General features: G+C 49.0%; 1 protein-coding gene across 2 annotated transcripts in view; it reads right to left on the bottom strand.

The window, feature by feature from the left end:
* LOC147108835 (protein phosphatase 1 regulatory inhibitor subunit 16B-like) overlaps positions 1-17,707 on the bottom strand; it is a 155,084-nt gene that overhangs the window by 104,492 nt on the left and 32,885 nt on the right. For both annotated transcript variants that reach the window (XM_086005727.1, XM_086005726.1), the window contains exon 2: positions 10,384-10,804. In XM_086005727.1, coding sequence (XP_085861853.1) covers positions 10,384-10,648 — 265 coding nt within the window. In that variant the 5' untranslated portion in view covers positions 10,649-10,804. The remainder of the gene's footprint in view (positions 1-10,383; positions 10,805-17,707) is intronic.

The raw sequence follows: 17,707 nt of genomic DNA on the forward strand, positions 1-17,707 counted from the left end.
GGAACTGGGTGTGGGGTTTGGGCAGGAGGGAGGAGAAATACTGTCTGTGCTGGGTAGCAGACTAGGTCTGAAGAGCAGAAGTCTGAGTATGGGTAAAGGTTCCAGAGTTTACCTTTGAGGAGCACGGAATAGTTGCGCTGAACCTTTCCCTCATTTTAATTGTGCAGGATGGCCTCCGTGATTGGGAAGATTATACGTGGTCTGTGAAAGGTGTGGGTTTCAGGGGCCTAATGCTCTCTCATTCCACGCTTTATGTTCTCAACAAGAGTATACTTCAAGCAGATTACCGTTTCACAACATGTGAATGCTTCTTCATGAGAAGGCATATTCAATCGGCTAGTTTCAGCCAGAGGCAAAAGTTGGATCATATCTGTTCAAGTGGCCTGCTGTTCATTTTGTATTATCCTAGTGACTGTGGGCCATTCCATTGCCACAGGACATGGTCAATGTGTCTTTATTAAGATTCCCTCATTGACTTAATGGGCTCGAGCTCGTCTGTGTTTTACAAAGTCTTGTGCATTTGTTGGCCATGAATTTACATTTGAACCTTTCAGTGAAGGGTGTGACGTTTAGCCAAAGGCTGCCACGCAGTGAGTTTAACCTTATGCCGAATGGAGCAGCAATTCTGCTCCACAGTAAAACAGAGGGAATGTGGTAAACCACTTTTATCGTTCACTATCGTTACACTATGGTTATCACTGTTTATATCGTTACACTATGGTTATCACTGTTTACACTGTTGTATCACTACACAAGGTCACCTCTTGTCACGCTGTTATACCTGGGCTGACCACAGCTGACTCCGCCCATGGCTCCGCCTGCTTGCCCAAGTATAAAGGTGGTCGACTGGCTGGTATTCCTCCTTGTTGGACCCGATCACCCACGAGGGTGGGCTCTGTTATTTAGCCAATAAAAACCTATAGTTACTGCCTTAACTCGTCGCTTTTCATTGGATGAATTGATAGGTATATCAATTTTATTGGCTAAATTTTGAAATGAGTGGATCGGAGCAGCCAAACGGCCAGCTACAACAGCCACAGCAGCCGGCCTGGTTGCGAGCCCTCCGACCGCCGTACCTGGATCTAAACCCACAGGCAGCGAACTCAGCCCTCGACTTCGAACACTGGCTGAGCTGTTTCGAATCCTACCTGGGAGAATCCGGCGTGCCTCCGGGATCCAAACTAAGAGTTCTGACCGCCCAGGTGAGCCCTAAAGTATTTGCATTCATCCGGGACCTTGCTACATACGAGGACGCCCTCAACCTGCTGAAAGAGCAGTACCGGAGCCCGGTAAATTCTATGTATGCCAGACATCTCCTAAGATCCCACTCGCAACAGCCAGGAGAGTCTGTAGATGAATTTTTACGGGCGCTACAAACACTCGGCAGGGACTGTGACTTTAAAGCTGTAACGGCTGCAGAAAATACTGAAGGGAATATCCGCGATGCCTTCGTGAAAGGCCTTCGGTCCGACTACTCACGGCAAAGACTGCTCGAATCAAAGGACCTCGACCTGAATACAACTGCAGCCCTCGCTCGCTCTCTGGAAGTGGCCCATCGGGACCTCGAGGCGTACTCCAGGTACTGTGCTGCGCGACCCTGGGACTCGGGCCCGACCCCGGCCGCAATACCCCTCGCACCGCCGCCTCCGGGACCTACCTCAGCGTCGGCGTCCCAGAACCGATTGGGACCGCCACCCCCGGTACCGGCTGCGACATCGGAGCCCCGCGATCGGGCCGCCGGCTGCTTTTTCTGTGGCCAGGCGAAACACCCGAGGACGCGCTGCCCTGCAAGAAACGCGACTTGCTCCGACTGCCACAAGAAAGGCCACTTCGCGAAGGCCTGCAGGGGGAGAGCCACAGACGCCAGCAGTGCCTCATGCGAGTTGTGGGGGCGGCCATCTTTCATCAAGGCCACAGATGCCAGTATCCCCTCGTGAGAGTCGTGGGGGCGGCCATCTTTGATCAAGGCCACCGACACCAGCAGTGCCTCATGTGAGTTGTGGGGGCGGCCATCTTCTCCGCCATTTTATTCAACGTCGTGGGCGCCGCCATTTTGTCCACCACACTCGACCGCCACCTTGTCTCCAGACCCGACCACCGCCTCACCCGCAGACTACAGCAGCTCGCTCAGCCATACACTAGCCTCTGTCACACTGGACCAAGCTCGCCCGCACCACCTGTCCAAGTCCATGATGGACATCAAAGTAAACGGCCACGCCACGACCTGCCTGTTCGACAGCGGAAGCACAGAGAGTTTCATCCATCCAGACACGGTGAGCCACTACTCCCTCACTGTCCGGCCAACGCGCAACCGGATCTCGACGGCGTCGAGGTCCCATTCTACAGACATCAGCGGCTACTGTGTTGTGACCCTGTCAGTTAGGGGCATGGAGTATAAAAATTTTAAACTCCTCGTCCTGCCCCAGCTCTGCGCTGCCGTCCTACTAGGGCTGGACTTCCAATCCCACCTTCAAAGTGTCACTTTGGCATACGGTGGACCCCTCCCCCCACTCACAGTCGACAACCAGCAGCCTTTAAACCGCCCACCGCGTACCACCTGCGGCCTATCCACCCTCAAGGTCCCGCCCCCCTCCCTGTTCGCTAACCTCACCCGCGACTATAAACCCGTCGCCACCAAGAGCAGGCGGTACAGCGCCGGGGACAGAGCTTTTATTAGCTCTGAGGTGCAGCGTCTCCTGAAGGAGGGCATCATCGAGAGGAGCAACAGCCCCTGGCGTGCCCAGGTCGTAGTCGTTAAGACCGGCAATAAAAACCGCCTGGTCATCGACTACAGCCAAACCATAAACCGGTACACCCAGCTGGACGCATACCCCCTTCCCCGCATATCTGGTATGGTCAATCAGATTGCACAGTACCGGGTATTCTCTACCATCGACCTTAAGTCGGCCTATCACCAACTCCCTATCCGCCCTGAGGACCGCCAGTATACCGCCTTCGAGGCGAATGGCCGCCTCTACCACTTCCTTAGGGTTCCCTTCGGCGTCACCAACGGGGTTTCGGTCTTCCAAAGGGAGATGGACCGGATGGTTGACCTGAACGGGCTGCAGGCCACGTTCCCTTATCTAGATAACGTCACCATCTGCAGCCGCGACCAGCAGGACCACGATGTTAATCTGGAGAAATTCCTCCGTACGGCCCAACGGCTGAACCTCACTTACAATAAGGAGAAATGTGTGTTTAACACCTCGCGTCTTGCCATCCTCGGCTGCGTAGTAGAGAACGGAGTCATCGGCCCCGACCCCGAAAGAATGCGCCCCCTCATGGAACTTCCCCTCCCCCACTGTCCAAAGGCGCTGAAGAGAACCCTGGGGCTCTTCGCCTACTATGCCCAATGGGTGCCGAATTATGCGGACAAAGCCAGACCCCTCATGAAGTCCACCTCCTTCCCCCTGACGGCAGAAGCATGCGCAGCCTTCTCCCTCATAAAGGGAGACATTGCTAAGGCCACAATGCACGCGGTGGATGAGTCTATCCCTTTCCAAGTGGAGAGCGATGCATCCGACTTCGCCCTAGCTGCAACCCTTAACCAGGCGGGGAGACCTGTGGCCTTCTTCTCAAGGACCCTCCAGGGCCCTGAGATCCGACACTCTTCGGTCGAGAAGGAGGCCCAGGTGATCGTGGAGGCAGTACGACGCTGGAGGCATTACCTGGCAGGCAAACGATTTACCCTCCTCACCGACCAGCGTTCGGTCGCTTTTATGTTTAATAACAAGCTGAGGGGCAAAATCAAGAACGGCAAGATCTTGAGGTGGAGAATCGAGCTCTCCACCTATGATTATGATATCTTGTACCGGCCTGGTAAACTGAACGAACCCCCAGATGCTCTATCACGAAGTACATGCGCCAACGCGCAAATTGATAGACTGCAGACCCTCCACAACGACCTCTGCCACCCCGGGGTCACCAGACTTTACCACTTCATTAAGGCCCGCAACCTGCCCTACTCCATCGAGGAGGTCAGGACCATGACCAGGAACTGCCAAACCTGTGCCGAATGCAAACCGCATTTCTTTAGGCCGGACAGAGCAAGCCTGATCAAGGCCACCCGCCCCTTCGAGCGCTTGAGCATCGATTTTAAGGGGCCCCTCCCGTCCTCTGACCGTAATGTGTACTTCCTCAACATCATTGATGAGTACTCCCGTTTCCCCTTTGCCTTCCCCTGCCCAGACATGACCAGTACCACGGTCATCAAATGCCTGAACGACCTCTTCGCCTTGTTCGGGTTCCCAAACTATATACATAGCGACCGGGGCTCATCCTTCATGAGCGAGGAACTTCGCCAGTTCCTACTAGCGAGAGGTATTGCTGCAAGCAGGACCACCAGCTACAACCCCCGAGGGAACGGCCAGGTGGAAAGAGAGAACGCGACTGTCTGGAAGGCCGTTCTCTTAGCCTTAAAGTCTAAGGGCCTCCCAACCTCTCGCTGGCAGGAAGTCCTCCCGGCAGCGCTGCATTCCATCCGGTCACTGCTTTGCACGGCCATTAACGCCACCCCCCATGAACGAATGTTTGTTTTCCCCAGGAAGTCGACTACGGGAACCTCGCTACCAACATGGCTGACTTCTCCGGGGCCCGTCTTGCTGCGAAAGCACGCGAGGGCCCATAAAACGGACCCCCTGGTCGAGAGGGTGGACCTCCTGCACGCCAACCCCCAGTACGCCTATGTGGCATACCCAGACGGGCGGGAGGACACAGTCTCCTTACGAGACCTTGCACCCTCGGGCACCCCTGAGACACCACCGTTACCCCCCACCACCCCCCCAAATCCAGCCCAGGTAGACGGCATGCCGGAACCCCACGAGCCTTCGCCGACCACGCAGACACCAGCATTAACATCGGATACTGCACCACCGCCGCCGCTGCTGCGCCGATCAGAAAGACTTACGAGGCCTCCGGACAGACTGACATACCCGAACTGGTAGTACACTTCACCCCGCCGGACTCAAATTTAAACAAGGGGTGAATGTGGTAAACCACTTTTATCGTTCACTATCGTTACACTATGGTTATCACTGTTTATATCGTTACACTATGGTTATCACTGTTTACACTGTTGTATCACTACACAAGGTCACCTCTTGTCACGCTGTTATACCTGGGCTGACCACAGCTGACTCCGCCCATGGCTCCGCCTGCTTGCCCAGGTATAAAGGTGGTCGACTGGCTGGTATTCCTCCTTGTTGGACCTGATCACCCACGAGGGTGGGCTCTGTTATTTAGCCAATAAAAACCTATAGTTACTGCCTTAACTCGTCGCTTTTCATTGGATGAATTGATAGGTATATCAAAACTCCAGATCATTATACAGATTTTTTGGCATCTTTTCATTTTCGTATAATATAGAATGGAAATTCATCAACATTGTCATTGCAATTACAGAACAAGCCACACAGTCAGAGCTGAACACAGTAAAATACTGACTCATAAATTCTGGGAAATTATAATAACACCTTGAACAAGTCTGCAAAAGTTGGCTAAATGGGTTGTGGCCTTCCCTCCTCCGGGAATGTTTCGTGCTGACTATAAGTCGATATTAGTGTCAACTGTGCCAAAAATGGAGAAGGGTGCGAAGGGGGTTGGAGGAAGGGAGGGTGAAGACAGATTACTCCATTTGTGCCCACTTCAGAAACAGCAGGTAACACATTTTTAATATAAAAGCTCGCTGGGCAGGCAGAACCTTTGCTAGTCCCCTGCCACCAGCTAAACTCCTGAAAAGGTTGTAAAGAAAATTTAAACTAAACATTGCCTCCGAGTTCAGTGCACCTTGTTATAGCAGCTCACCATTGGTATGGCTGACTGGATGGTGACTTTAGCCCCAGTCTGTGGCATGTTTGTACTGCAACTGAATAATATATGCATCGTCAGTATTCAACTGAACTTTCAGAATCATTACTGAGTGTCACAACTACATCTCAAAGTTGTACAAATCAAAGGTGTTGCTATGGGAACCCACATGGGTCCTAGCTATGACTGCCTTTTCGTGGGATATGTGGGACACTCTTTGTTCCAGTCCTACTCGGGTCCCCTCCCTCACCTCTTTTTCCGGTACATTGATGACTGTATTGGTGCCATTTCCTGCTCTCGCCCTGAACTAGATAATTTCATTCACTTTGCTTCCAATTTCCACCCTTCCCTCACCTTCACATGGTCCATCTCCGACTCTTCCCTTCCCTTCCTCGACTTCTCCGTCTCCATCTCTGGGGATAAGTTATTGACAAACATTCACTACAAGCCCACTGACTCCCACAGCTACCTGGACTACACTTCCTCCCACCCCGCCTCCTGTAAGGATTCTATTCCATTATCCCAGTTTCTCCATCTCCGCCGCATCTGCTCTGATGAGGCCACCTTCCATACCAGTGCTTCTGACATGTCTTCCTTTTCCCTCAACCGAGAATTCCCCTCTACAGTGGTTGACACGGCCCTTGACCGTGTCCATTCTATCTCCCGCACTTCTGCCCTCAACCCTTCCCCTCCCTCCCGGAACCACGACAGAGTTCCCCTTGTCCTCACCTTTCACCCCACCAGCCTCCACATTCAACGGATCATCCTCCGCCATTTCCGCCACCTCTAGCGTGATCCCACCACCAAACACATCTTCCCCTCACCTCCCCTTTCAGCATTCCGTAGGGACCGCATCCCTCCGCGACACCCTAGTCCACTCCTCTATCACCCCCAACACCCCTCCCCCTTTCCCCGGCACCTTCCCATGCAAGCGCAGGAGATGCAACACCTGCCCTTATACCTCCCCCCTTCCCACTGTCCAGGGCCCCAAACACCCCTTCCAGGTGAAACAGCGATTTACTTGTACTTCTTGCAATCTAGTATACTGTATTCGCTGCTCATGATGCGGTCTCCTCTACATTGGGGAGACCAAACGCAGATTGGGTGACCGCTTTGCGGAACACCTCCATTCAGTCCGTAAGGGGGACCCCGAGCTTCCGGTCGCCCATCACTTTAATTCTCCGCTCCACTCCCACTCAGACCTCACCGTCCTCGGCCTCTTGCATTGTTCCACGGAAGCTCAGCGTAAGCTCGAGGAACAGCACCTCATCTTTCGATTAGGCACTTTACAGCCTTCCGGACTCAACATTGAGTTCAACAATTTCAGATCATAACCTCAGCCCCTATCACATATATATATTTTTCATCCACACTTTTTGTCTGTGTCTTTTTTTCTTCTCTCCCACATGGCAGCTGTCTTTCATTCTGCCAGCGCAATTCACACTTCATCTAGAGCCATCCTTTGTTTCTTAACCTGTCCCATTACCATCTCGTCTCGCCTTGAATATCTCTTAATGCCTCTTAACCTCTCCCGCCTTCTATCCTATCACAGGCCTTCCCTTTTTGTTCTTTCATCCCCTCCCCCATTGCCCAGCCCCTAAACTTGCTTAAAAATCTGTTCCATTTCCTGCTTTTTTCCAGTTCTGACGAAAGGTCATCGACCTGAAACGTTAACTCTGTTTCTCTCTTCACAGATGCTGCCTGACCTGCTGAGTATCTCCAGCATTTTCTGTTTTTATCTCAAAGTATAGTGCATAGGGGAGATACCTTGGAATCTTAGTTACAATCCTATTAGGATATAACTATAGGATCCTACAGTATGACCCTGTAACGATACCCTACAGCTACTAATTGTACTACAATATCCTGTAGGGGCCTACAGGTTTTGGGTGGGTGGGGGAGGGGGTGGTTATATCATACCCAACCCTTTAGAACTCCATTTACAGCTCATCTAGACCCATCTTTTGTTTCTTTACTTGTCCCATTACCACCCTCTTTTGCCTTGCACCGTCATCCCTGTTGTCATTTAATCTCTCCTGCCTTCCACCCTATCACAGACCTTCCCTTTTGTTCTTTCCTCCCCTCCCCCCCCATTTCCCTGCCTCTGTATTTGCTTAAAACCTGTTGCATCTCTATAACGTTTGCCAGTTCTGATGAAAGGTCAGCGACCTGAAACGTTAACACTGTTTCTCTCTCCACAGATGCTGCCATGACTGGCTGAACATTTTCCAGTTTTATTCCTTCAGAATTCCAATTCAAGTGCTGGAAATTTTTTCCATCTCGTTTCTAATAGAACGGCTCTCAACCCGTGGGTCGTAAATCCCAAAGGGAGTCACAAGCACTGGCTGGCAGGAAGTTGCTTGTGGTCCCAGCTCTGCTGGTTTGCTGCAAGAGTGGACTCTCTGCCGTGTGGGAATTCACGATCATCTTTACCATGTCAGAAATTCCCACCGGCAGCACCGGGCAAGGTTGGTTCTGGTAGGAGCCGGCACCAGCAGTGAAGAGCACATAGGAAAAAAAATACCTTATGGATTTGGGAGAGCATCTGAGGGAGACAGGAGAGTGCCTCAATGAACAGAGTGGTAGGGAGGAGGAGGAGCACCTCAGAATCACAGAAACCCCACAGTGCAGATAGAGGCCATTTCGGCCCATCGAGCCTGCACCGACACATATCCCACCCGATCCCCGTAACCCCTACACCAACACATATCCCACTCTATCCCCGTAACCCCACGTATTTAATCCCCCTAACACTAAGGGTCAATTTATCATAGCCAATCAACCTAACCCGCACATCTTTGGACTGTGGGAGGAAACCGGAGCACCCGGAGGAAACCCACGCAAACATGGGGAGAATGTGCAAACTCTACACAGACCGTCACCCGAGGCCAGATTCGAACCCGGGTCCCTGGCGCTGTGAGGCAACAGTGCTAACCACTATGCCACCGTGCTGCCTGAGGGAGGGGAGGTGGGGAGGAACAGCAGCAATGTAAAGCACCTCAGGGAATGGGATTTATTTATTCAGTCTTAGATAGGGAAATAGTATGCAAATGGTATGTTAGTCTTTATTGCAAGGGAATTGGAGTATAAGAGTAATGAAGTCTTGCTGCAATTATACAGGGCTTTAGTGAGACCACACCGAGAGTACTGTATACAGCTTTTGGTCTCCTTATCTAAGGAAGGATATACTTGCCTTAGCGAGGGTGCAACAAAGGTTCACTAGACTGATCCCTGGGATGAGAGGGTTGGCCTATGAGGAGAGATTGAGTAGAATGGGCTTATTTTCTTTGAAGTTTAGAAGAATGAGAGGTGATCTCATTGAAACGTATAAAATTCTTAGAGGGCTTGACAGGGTAGATGCTGAGAGACTGTTTCCCCTGGCTGGGGAGTCTAGAACTAGGGGGGCATAGTCTCAGGATAAGGGGTCGGCCATTTAAGATGAGGAGAAATTTCTTCACTCAAAGGGCAGCACGGTGGCATAGTGGTTAGCACTGTTGCCTCACAGCGCCAGGAACCCGGGTTCGAATCCGGCCTCGGGTGACTGTCTGTGTGGAGTTTGCACATTCTCCCCGTGTTTGCGTGGGTTTCCTCCGGGTGCTCCGGTTTCCTCCCACAGTCCAAAGATGTGCGGGTTAGGTTGATTGGCTATGATAAATTGACCCTTAGTGTTAGGGGGATTAAATACGTGGGGTTACGGGGATAGGGTGGGATATGTGTTGGTGTAGGGGTTATGGGGATCGGGTGGGATGTGTGTCGGTGCAGGCTCGATGGGCCGAAATGGCCTCTATCTGCACTGTGGGGTTTCTGTGTGAATCTGTGGAATTCTCTACTCCAGGGGGCTGTGGAGGCTCAGTCGTTGAGTATATTCAAGACTGAGATCGATAGATTTTTGGACATCAAGGGATGTGGGGATAGGGCTGGAAAGTGGAGTCGAGGTTGAAGATCAGTCATGGTCTTATTCAGCGGCAGAGCAGGCCAGAAGGCCCTTTGCTCTACTCCATTACGATACGGTAGCATAGTGGTTATGTTATTGGACTGGTAATTCAGTAGGCCTGGACTAATGATCCGAGAGACACGAGTTCAAATCCCGCCACGGCTGTGGAATTTAAATACAATTAATTAAATAAATATCTGGAATAAAAAGCTAGAATCAGGAATGGTACTACCGGATTGTCATTAAAAACCCATCTGGTTCACTAATATCCTTCAGGAAAGGAGATCTGCCGTCCTTACCCGGTCTGGCCCATATGAGACTCCAGACCCACAGAAATGTGGTTGATTCTTAACTGCCCTCTGAAATGGCGGCTCACCACCACCTTCTCGAGGGCAAATAGGGACGGGCAATAAATGCTGGCCTTGCCGGTGACGCCCACATTGTGTGAATGAATAAAAAAACAACCCCTGCTCCTATTCTCATGTTCTTAGATAGGGTCGGGGAATTATGAACTATCCTGATTTTAGCAAAGAGGTATTGTTAAAATTGGTACAGAACAGGAGCGTACAATTTTTTCGAAGATGCTGAAAGTTGAATAGATTTTCCGAACAATAGTGTCTGAGCAAATCGAAAGATGCACCTACCCTCTTCTAGGTCATTCCGAGAGGAAGCCTCCAAGAGTGTAACATTCGGAGCGAAGGAGACTCGTTTGTGATTCCCTGTGATTTTCTTCTTGTCAGTTTTTCGCTTTTTGTTCTGCATCTCTTTCTCGTACTGCGCCCATTTTTTCAGCTGCTGCGCCCGGCGCTTCTTCGCCACCCTCAGACGGTCGGGGGTAGGCAACCTCTCCAGGAACGGGAGTTCTGTTAGGAGGTCCATATGGTTCGACATGACTGAGTGAAGGATCATCAAATTCGGAACGGGCCGGAGGAAGGAAGAATGCACGGAAGCCCGTGCACTTCTTGAACGTTGGGGGCGGTGCTCGAATCAGTGATATTACTTACGCCCACTCAGTGCAGGGGGTGGAACCAGAAGTGCGCCAGATTCTTGCCATTGTCTCTAATCCTGCAATGTGCAAAAACAAGACAGAGGAGGATTAACCCTTTCAGCGCATAATCCATATACTCCACATAGACACTGCAAAAATGATAATCAAAGTGCAGCTGAACTAATAAACACTGAGGATCAGGTTACATTACGAATCACTAGTGTGAAACCCTGGAACGTGTCATTTGAAACTCATTCTTAAGCATGTTCAACCTTAAAAAATAGCTTAAAGAGGAAACATTTAGGCTCCTCGATGGCTCAATTAGTAAGCGTGCGGCCTTGTGTGGCTCTGAGTTACAACGTAGGAAGATCTCGGGCTCAATCTGCACTGGATTAGCTGGGAAGGAAGAGAAGATAAGAAATAGGAGCAGAAGTAGATCATTCAACGCTTCAAACCTGCTCCGCCATTCAATAGGATCATGGCTGATCTTCTACCTCAACTCCACTTTCCCACACTATCCCCATATCCCTTGATTCCCTTAATATCCAATAATCTATCGATCTCTGTCTTGAATATGCTCAATGACTGAGCCTCCACAGCCCTCTGGGGTAGAGAATTCCAAAGATTCACCACCCTCTGAGTGAAGAGATTTCTCCTCATCTCAGTCCTAAATGACCGACTCCTTATTCTGAGACTGTGACCCCTAGTTCCAGACTCCCCAGCCAGGGAAACATCCTCCCTGCATCTACCCTGTCAAGCCCCGTAAGAATTTTCTACATTTCAATGAGATCACCTCTCATTCTTCTAAATTCTAGGGAATATAGGCCTAGTCTCCTCAATCTTTCCTCATTGGACAATCCCCCCATCCCAGGAATCAGTCTGGTGAACCTTTGTTGCACTCCTTATAAGGCAAGTATATCCTTCCTTAGGTAAGGAGACCAAAGCTGTACACAATACTCCAGGTGTGGTCTCACCAAGGCCCTATATAATTGCAGATCAGCCAGAATTCCCACTTCTCGTAGCAATCCATCGACGCCTTCTGGAAAGCGCTTTGTCATTGGACGAGGACAGAGCTGGAGCCATTACAATTAAACTACCAGTGTCAAGGGTCATAGATGATTCATGTCCTCTTTGGCCAGATAAAGGAGACCTGCCAGCTTCCATGGAACAGCATCCCATCTTGGAACTTTGCTTTCAGGAAAGGAGGGGACGGCACAGAACACAGAACGGGTGTGGTGGCAAAGTGAGCGTGAGTTCACATGTGGATTATGGCAGTTATTAGGGCCCAACCGCACTGCAGTTATGCGCTTGGTTCTTTTTGATCCAGGTGGTGTTGTAGCAAGTTATTTTGCTGAGGGAGAGCTGCATAGCAGTGGCGAGGTACTCCATGCACTATCAAAGCTCCAGAACACTGAGGGGTAGGCCTGGTGATGGAATTGCCATGAACACTGATAGCATTTAATCTGCCAGTGGTTTGTGCAAAAATAATAAATGGTTTGGTTTGGTTGTTATCACGTGTGTTGGGTGAAGGCCCTACCCGTCTAAGTGTCAGCCGAGGCTCAATTGGTAACACCTTCGCCTCTGACTCAGGTGGTTGTGGGTTCAAGTACCGCTCCAGAGACTTGAGCACAGTGTAGTGCAGTGCTGAGGGAGTGCTGCGCTGTCGGAGGTGCCATCTTTCGGATGAGACGTTAAACCGAGGCCCCGTCTGCTCTCTCAGGTGGACGTTAAAAGATCCCATGGCACTATTTCAAAAGAGGAGCAGGGGAGTTCTCCCTGATGTCCTGGCCAATATTTATCCCTCAATCAACATAACAAAAAACAGATTATTTGGTAATTATTACATTGCTGTTTGTGGGAGCTTGCTGTGCGCAAATTGGCTTCTGTGTTTCCTACATTACAACAGTGACTGCACATCAAAAGTACTTTTTTAAAATTCATTCACGGGACGTGGGCGTCGCTGGCAAAGCCAGCATTTATTGCCCATCCCTAATTGCCCACAAGAAGGAGTGGTGGTGAGCCGCCATTTCAGAGAGCAGTTAAAAGTCAACCACATTGCTGTGGGTCTGGAGTCACATATACTTAGGATATACGGCACAGAAACAGGCCATTCGGCCCAACCGGTGCATGCCGTCATTTATGCTCCACTTGAGTCTCCTCCCGTCTTTCCACATCTATATCTATCTGCATAACCCTCTATTCCCTTCTCCCTCATGTGTTTGTCCAGCCTCCCCTTAAATGCATCTATACTATTCGCTTCAACCACTCCCTGTGGTAGCGAGTTCCACATTCTCACCACTCTCTGGGTAAAGAAGTTTCTGCTGAATTCCCTATTGGATTTCTTGGTGACTATCTTATATTGATGGTCTCTAGTTATGCTCTTCCCTACAAGTGGAAACACTCTCTCTGTATCCACTCTATCAAAACCTTTCATAATTTTAAAGACCTCTATTAGATCACCCCTCAGCCTTCTTTTTTCAAAAGAAAAGAGATCCAGCCTGTACATCCTTTCCTGATATATATCGGCCAGACCGGGTATGGACGGCAAATTTCCTTCCCTAAAGGACATTAGTGAGCCAGGTGGGTTTTTACGACAATCCGGTAGTTTCATGGTCACCATTACTGATACTAGCTTTTTTTTTTTAATTCCAGGTTTATTTAATTAATTGAATTTAAATTCCACAGCTGCTGTGGCGAGATTTGAATTCATGTCTCCGGATTATTAGTCCATGCCTCTGGATTACTAGTCCTGTAATATAACCCACTATGCTACCACACCCCGCAAAACTGCTTCATTGGCTGTAAAGCGCTTTGGGACGTCCTGAGGTTGTGAAAGGCGCGATATAAATACAACAACAACATGTATTTATATAGCGCCTTTAATGTAGTAAAACATCCCAAGGCGCTTCACAGGAATATTAAAAGACAAAAAATTTGACACCGAGCCACATAAGGAGAAATTAGGGCAGGTGACCAAAAGCTTGGTCAAAGAGGTAGGTTTTAAGGAGTATCTTAAAGGAGGAAAGAGAGGTAGAGGCGCAGAGAGGTTTAGGCAGGGAATTCCAGAGCTTAGGGCCTAGGCAACAGAAAGCACGGCCACCAATGGTTGAGCGATTATAATCAGGGATGCTCAAGAGGGCAGAATTAGAGGAACGCAGATATCTCGGGCGGGTGGGGGGAGGGGGGTAGTTGTGGGGCTGGAGGAGATTACAGAGATAGGGAGGGGCGAGGCCATGGAGCAATTTGAAAACAAGGATGAGAATTTTGAAATCGAGGTGTCGCTTAACCGGGAGCCAATGTAGGTCGGCGAGCACAGGGGTGATGGGCGAGCGGGACTTGGTGCAAGTTAGGACACGGGCAGCCGAGTTTTGGATCACCTCAAGTTTACGGAGGGTAGAATGTGAGAGGCCAGCCAGGAGTGCGTTGGAATAGTCAAGTCTGGAGGTAACAAAGGCATGGATGGGCAAGTCATTCTTACCCCCATTGTGAGGGATGAGCAGTATTGGCTGCTTCATGTGTGCTTTGTGAATAGAATGACAAATAGATCATTTAACATCCTAGACCTGGAACTGAAAACTACATTAAAAAAAACAGGGATATGAATAAAGATTTGACTATTGTCTTGTTGAAAATGAGAAACACCATCCTGTGAAAACAGCAATGAATGCAGTACAGTGTAACTGCAAAATACATTTTAAAAGAGCCTGTAGCAACTGAATTTCGGATTATAAAATAAAGGTCGGATTTTAACGGTTAATTTATCACAGAGGTATCCAAACTACAGCACATGCGACAAATATAGTCCCTCAAGCCCTTGCTATCTGGCCTTTTTAAAAAATTCATTGATGGGATGCGGGCGTCGCTGGCATTTCCAGGGGCTCAAACTCCTGCTGTCTGTTTTCTGAAGCGGCACAGCCGCAGCCTGAGGTGCTCAGCGAGGTAGAAGAAGGAGTTACTTTAAACATATTTAGTGATGCAAAATTAATTTTAAGTTAAGGTAGTGCAATCCTGGCATTCAGCAATTTGCATTGTGATTCTTTATATGTGACCCGCAAATACAAAAAGTCACTCCTGATTTATCAAAAAAAAACTTTAACAAAAGTCGCTGCCCTAAATCCAGAACTAGAAACATAGAAAAATAGGAGCAGGAGTAGGCCATTCAGCCCTTCGAGCCTGCTCCGCCATTCAATATGATCATGGCTGATCCTCTATCTCAATACCAGATTCCTGCTCTCTCCCCATACCCCTTGATGCCTTGTGTGTCTGGAAACCTATCTACCTCCTTCTTAAATATATTCAGTGACTTGGCCTCCACAGCCTTCTGTGGTAGAGAATTCCACAGGTTCACCACCCTCTGAGTGAAGAAATTTCTCCTCAGCTCAGTCCTAAATGTCCTACCCTGTATCCTGAGACTGTGACCCCTCGTTCTAGACCCCCCCCCCCCCGCCAAGCCAGGGGAAACTAGTGTACAAGAAGGTAGTAAACCTTTTGTTTACCTCCAAGCACGGTGTCACCTAATTCTACGTCCTGATTTGCCTCAGCTTCTCTCCTACTCCCTTTAAATTTGACGGTATCTTGCATTTGCATGTCTCGATGACAAAAAAAGCGTGCTTGTATGGGACCGACAGCCCACTTTCACTACCCTCTCACCTTGGTGCAACCCTCGTATCCCGCTAGTCCTTCTATTCCCAGTTGAATCAAGAAACTATTTCCTCCCTAAATGCTTCAGCCATGTTTGCATTGACTGTGCTGGGGTTGCCAACTCTGGTTGGATATTTTCCTGGATGACCTCCCATCTCCAACCACCCAGTTAAACAGCCTTTTTACCCATCTCCAATATTGTTATAACGAATAAACTAAAAAGTGTTTCAAGAAAATAAAAGAAACATGTACTTTTTTTTTTTAACGACCCTGTGATTTTTCTCCCAGGTGTTGCTCCCAGCAGTGTCCTGGAGATTAATCCTCAATTCCTGGAGAATCCAGGGCAATCCTGGAGAGTTGGCAACCCTAGTGACTGCCTACCCCAACTCTTAAGAGTGAAGTGCTTACACTTTAACTTCTGCTGAGTTTTGAGGTTTTCTTGGCTTATAATTAGATCCCCTAGTCCTCCTCTTGTTCAGCACGAAGAATTTCCCTACGTTCACCACAGTGCGCAGAACAGTACATGCAGAACCACAGAACACTTCCTCACTTACAGGGTTTTTGAGAACAGGGGAAGATTGGTGTTTACAGGAAAGGGAAATTATTTTTCTCCAACAGACTGTTAGCATAAAACGTTTGGTGACGTAAAGAACATCATCTGTCAACTGCACAGACATCTCAAGAGATGTCAGTAGCTCATGCGTTAGGTTATTCATACCAATGAAATCACTGAAAGAGTCAGAAGTTACCGTTTATGGAGCTTGGGCAGTGGGGCGGAAACAAAGTTGTGAGGAACTAACAGCTGATACATAGATTGTAGGTCAAGACTCGCAATGTGACCTGGGCAAAATATACAGAAGAATCAGCTTCTTTTGTGCTACCAATTGGAACACCTTTTCCACTTATTGGACCTGTGCCAACATCAAGTGTTCTCCCAGGTCAGGTACAGCATGGATGAGATGTATAATGAATGATCCTTCTACTCTGCCCCAATAATATGCCTTCCCATCAGATGAATACCTCTTATGTCCACCAATGCAACATTTTTATTTTCAACATCAGATGACTAATATCTAATTGACAGTCTAGTTGATTAATAGTCCTACCACTCTGTGCCAGGAGTGGTAGGTCCCATTCTCCTCAGATCGTTGCCTGAGCCACAGCAAGCAGGAATCAAGCGGCAAGGAGCTATGTGGAGATAGTATCCTCTAAGAAAGTGTGTGTGGGCGTGTGAGACCGCTCAAAGTTGAGGAGAAGGCGCCGAACACCTCGGGTCTCTTCGCCGGGAGCAAGCGGAAGCCAAGCGCAAACAGCGGAAGGAGCGCACGTCAACCCAAGCACCCCACCCACCTGCCCCTTCAACCACCGTCTGCCCCACCTGTGACAGAGACTGTAGGTCCCGCATTGGACTCATCAGTCACCTGCGAACTTATTTTTAGTGTGGAAGCAAGTCATCCTCAGTTCCGAGGGACTGCCCAAGAAGAAGAAGGGGGGGTGACTGGTGAGAAGAGAATGTGTATAGGGAAAGAATAACCAAGAGTCAACAGACGGCTACGCTGAATGAATGGACAATAATCCTCCTTAAATTATAAAAAAAAGTCTATCCTACCAGGGGTCCTCGTCAATGTTTTTAAAAGAAACACTATGAAGGATGCCCACGTTCTATTTATACTCTACATACAATCTTGAGGTAGAGCTGCATAGCAGTGGAGACATAACGGTAACACTTTGTCAGTTTATTATAATTACTCTTCAAGGTGTAATGGATTCTTTCTCCATTTCTTTCCCAGACTGACAACATAATGGAATTTGTTTTACATTGTGTAGGTCACAATACCTCAACATATACATCCGGACTGTTCCTGACGAGCCTGGCCGTCACCAATTCCATGGCAGGGAGGAAATGTTAATCCCTTCCCCGACACCTCTTTCATTCCTAACAGTCACAGCCTCCTGTGATTCTCGCCTCATGCTAACAATGCAGTGTCTATACTGAGCCCCCACCCCCACCGTATCAAAAGCAAACTCAACAATATATACTGGACTGCCAAAATGGGCAATACAGAAATAAGAAAGAAAGACTTGCATTTCTACAGCGCCTTTCATGACCACCGGACGTCTCAAAGCGCTTTACAGCCAATGAAGAACTTTTGAAGTGGAGTCACTGTTGTAATGTGGGAAAAGCGGCAGCCAATTGGCGCACAGCAAGCTCCCACAAACAGCAATGTGCTAATGGCCAGATAATCTGCTTCAGTTATGTTGGTTGAGGGATAAATATTAGCCAGGACACCAGGGATAACTCCCCTGCTCTTCTTCGAAAATCGTGCCATGGGATCTTT

This window comes from Somniosus microcephalus, chromosome 13 (assembly GCF_052327205.1).
Source record: "Somniosus microcephalus isolate GS21.2 chromosome 13, FLI_Smic_1.0, whole genome shotgun sequence".
NCBI lineage: Eukaryota > Metazoa > Chordata > Chondrichthyes > Squaliformes > Somniosidae > Somniosus > Somniosus microcephalus.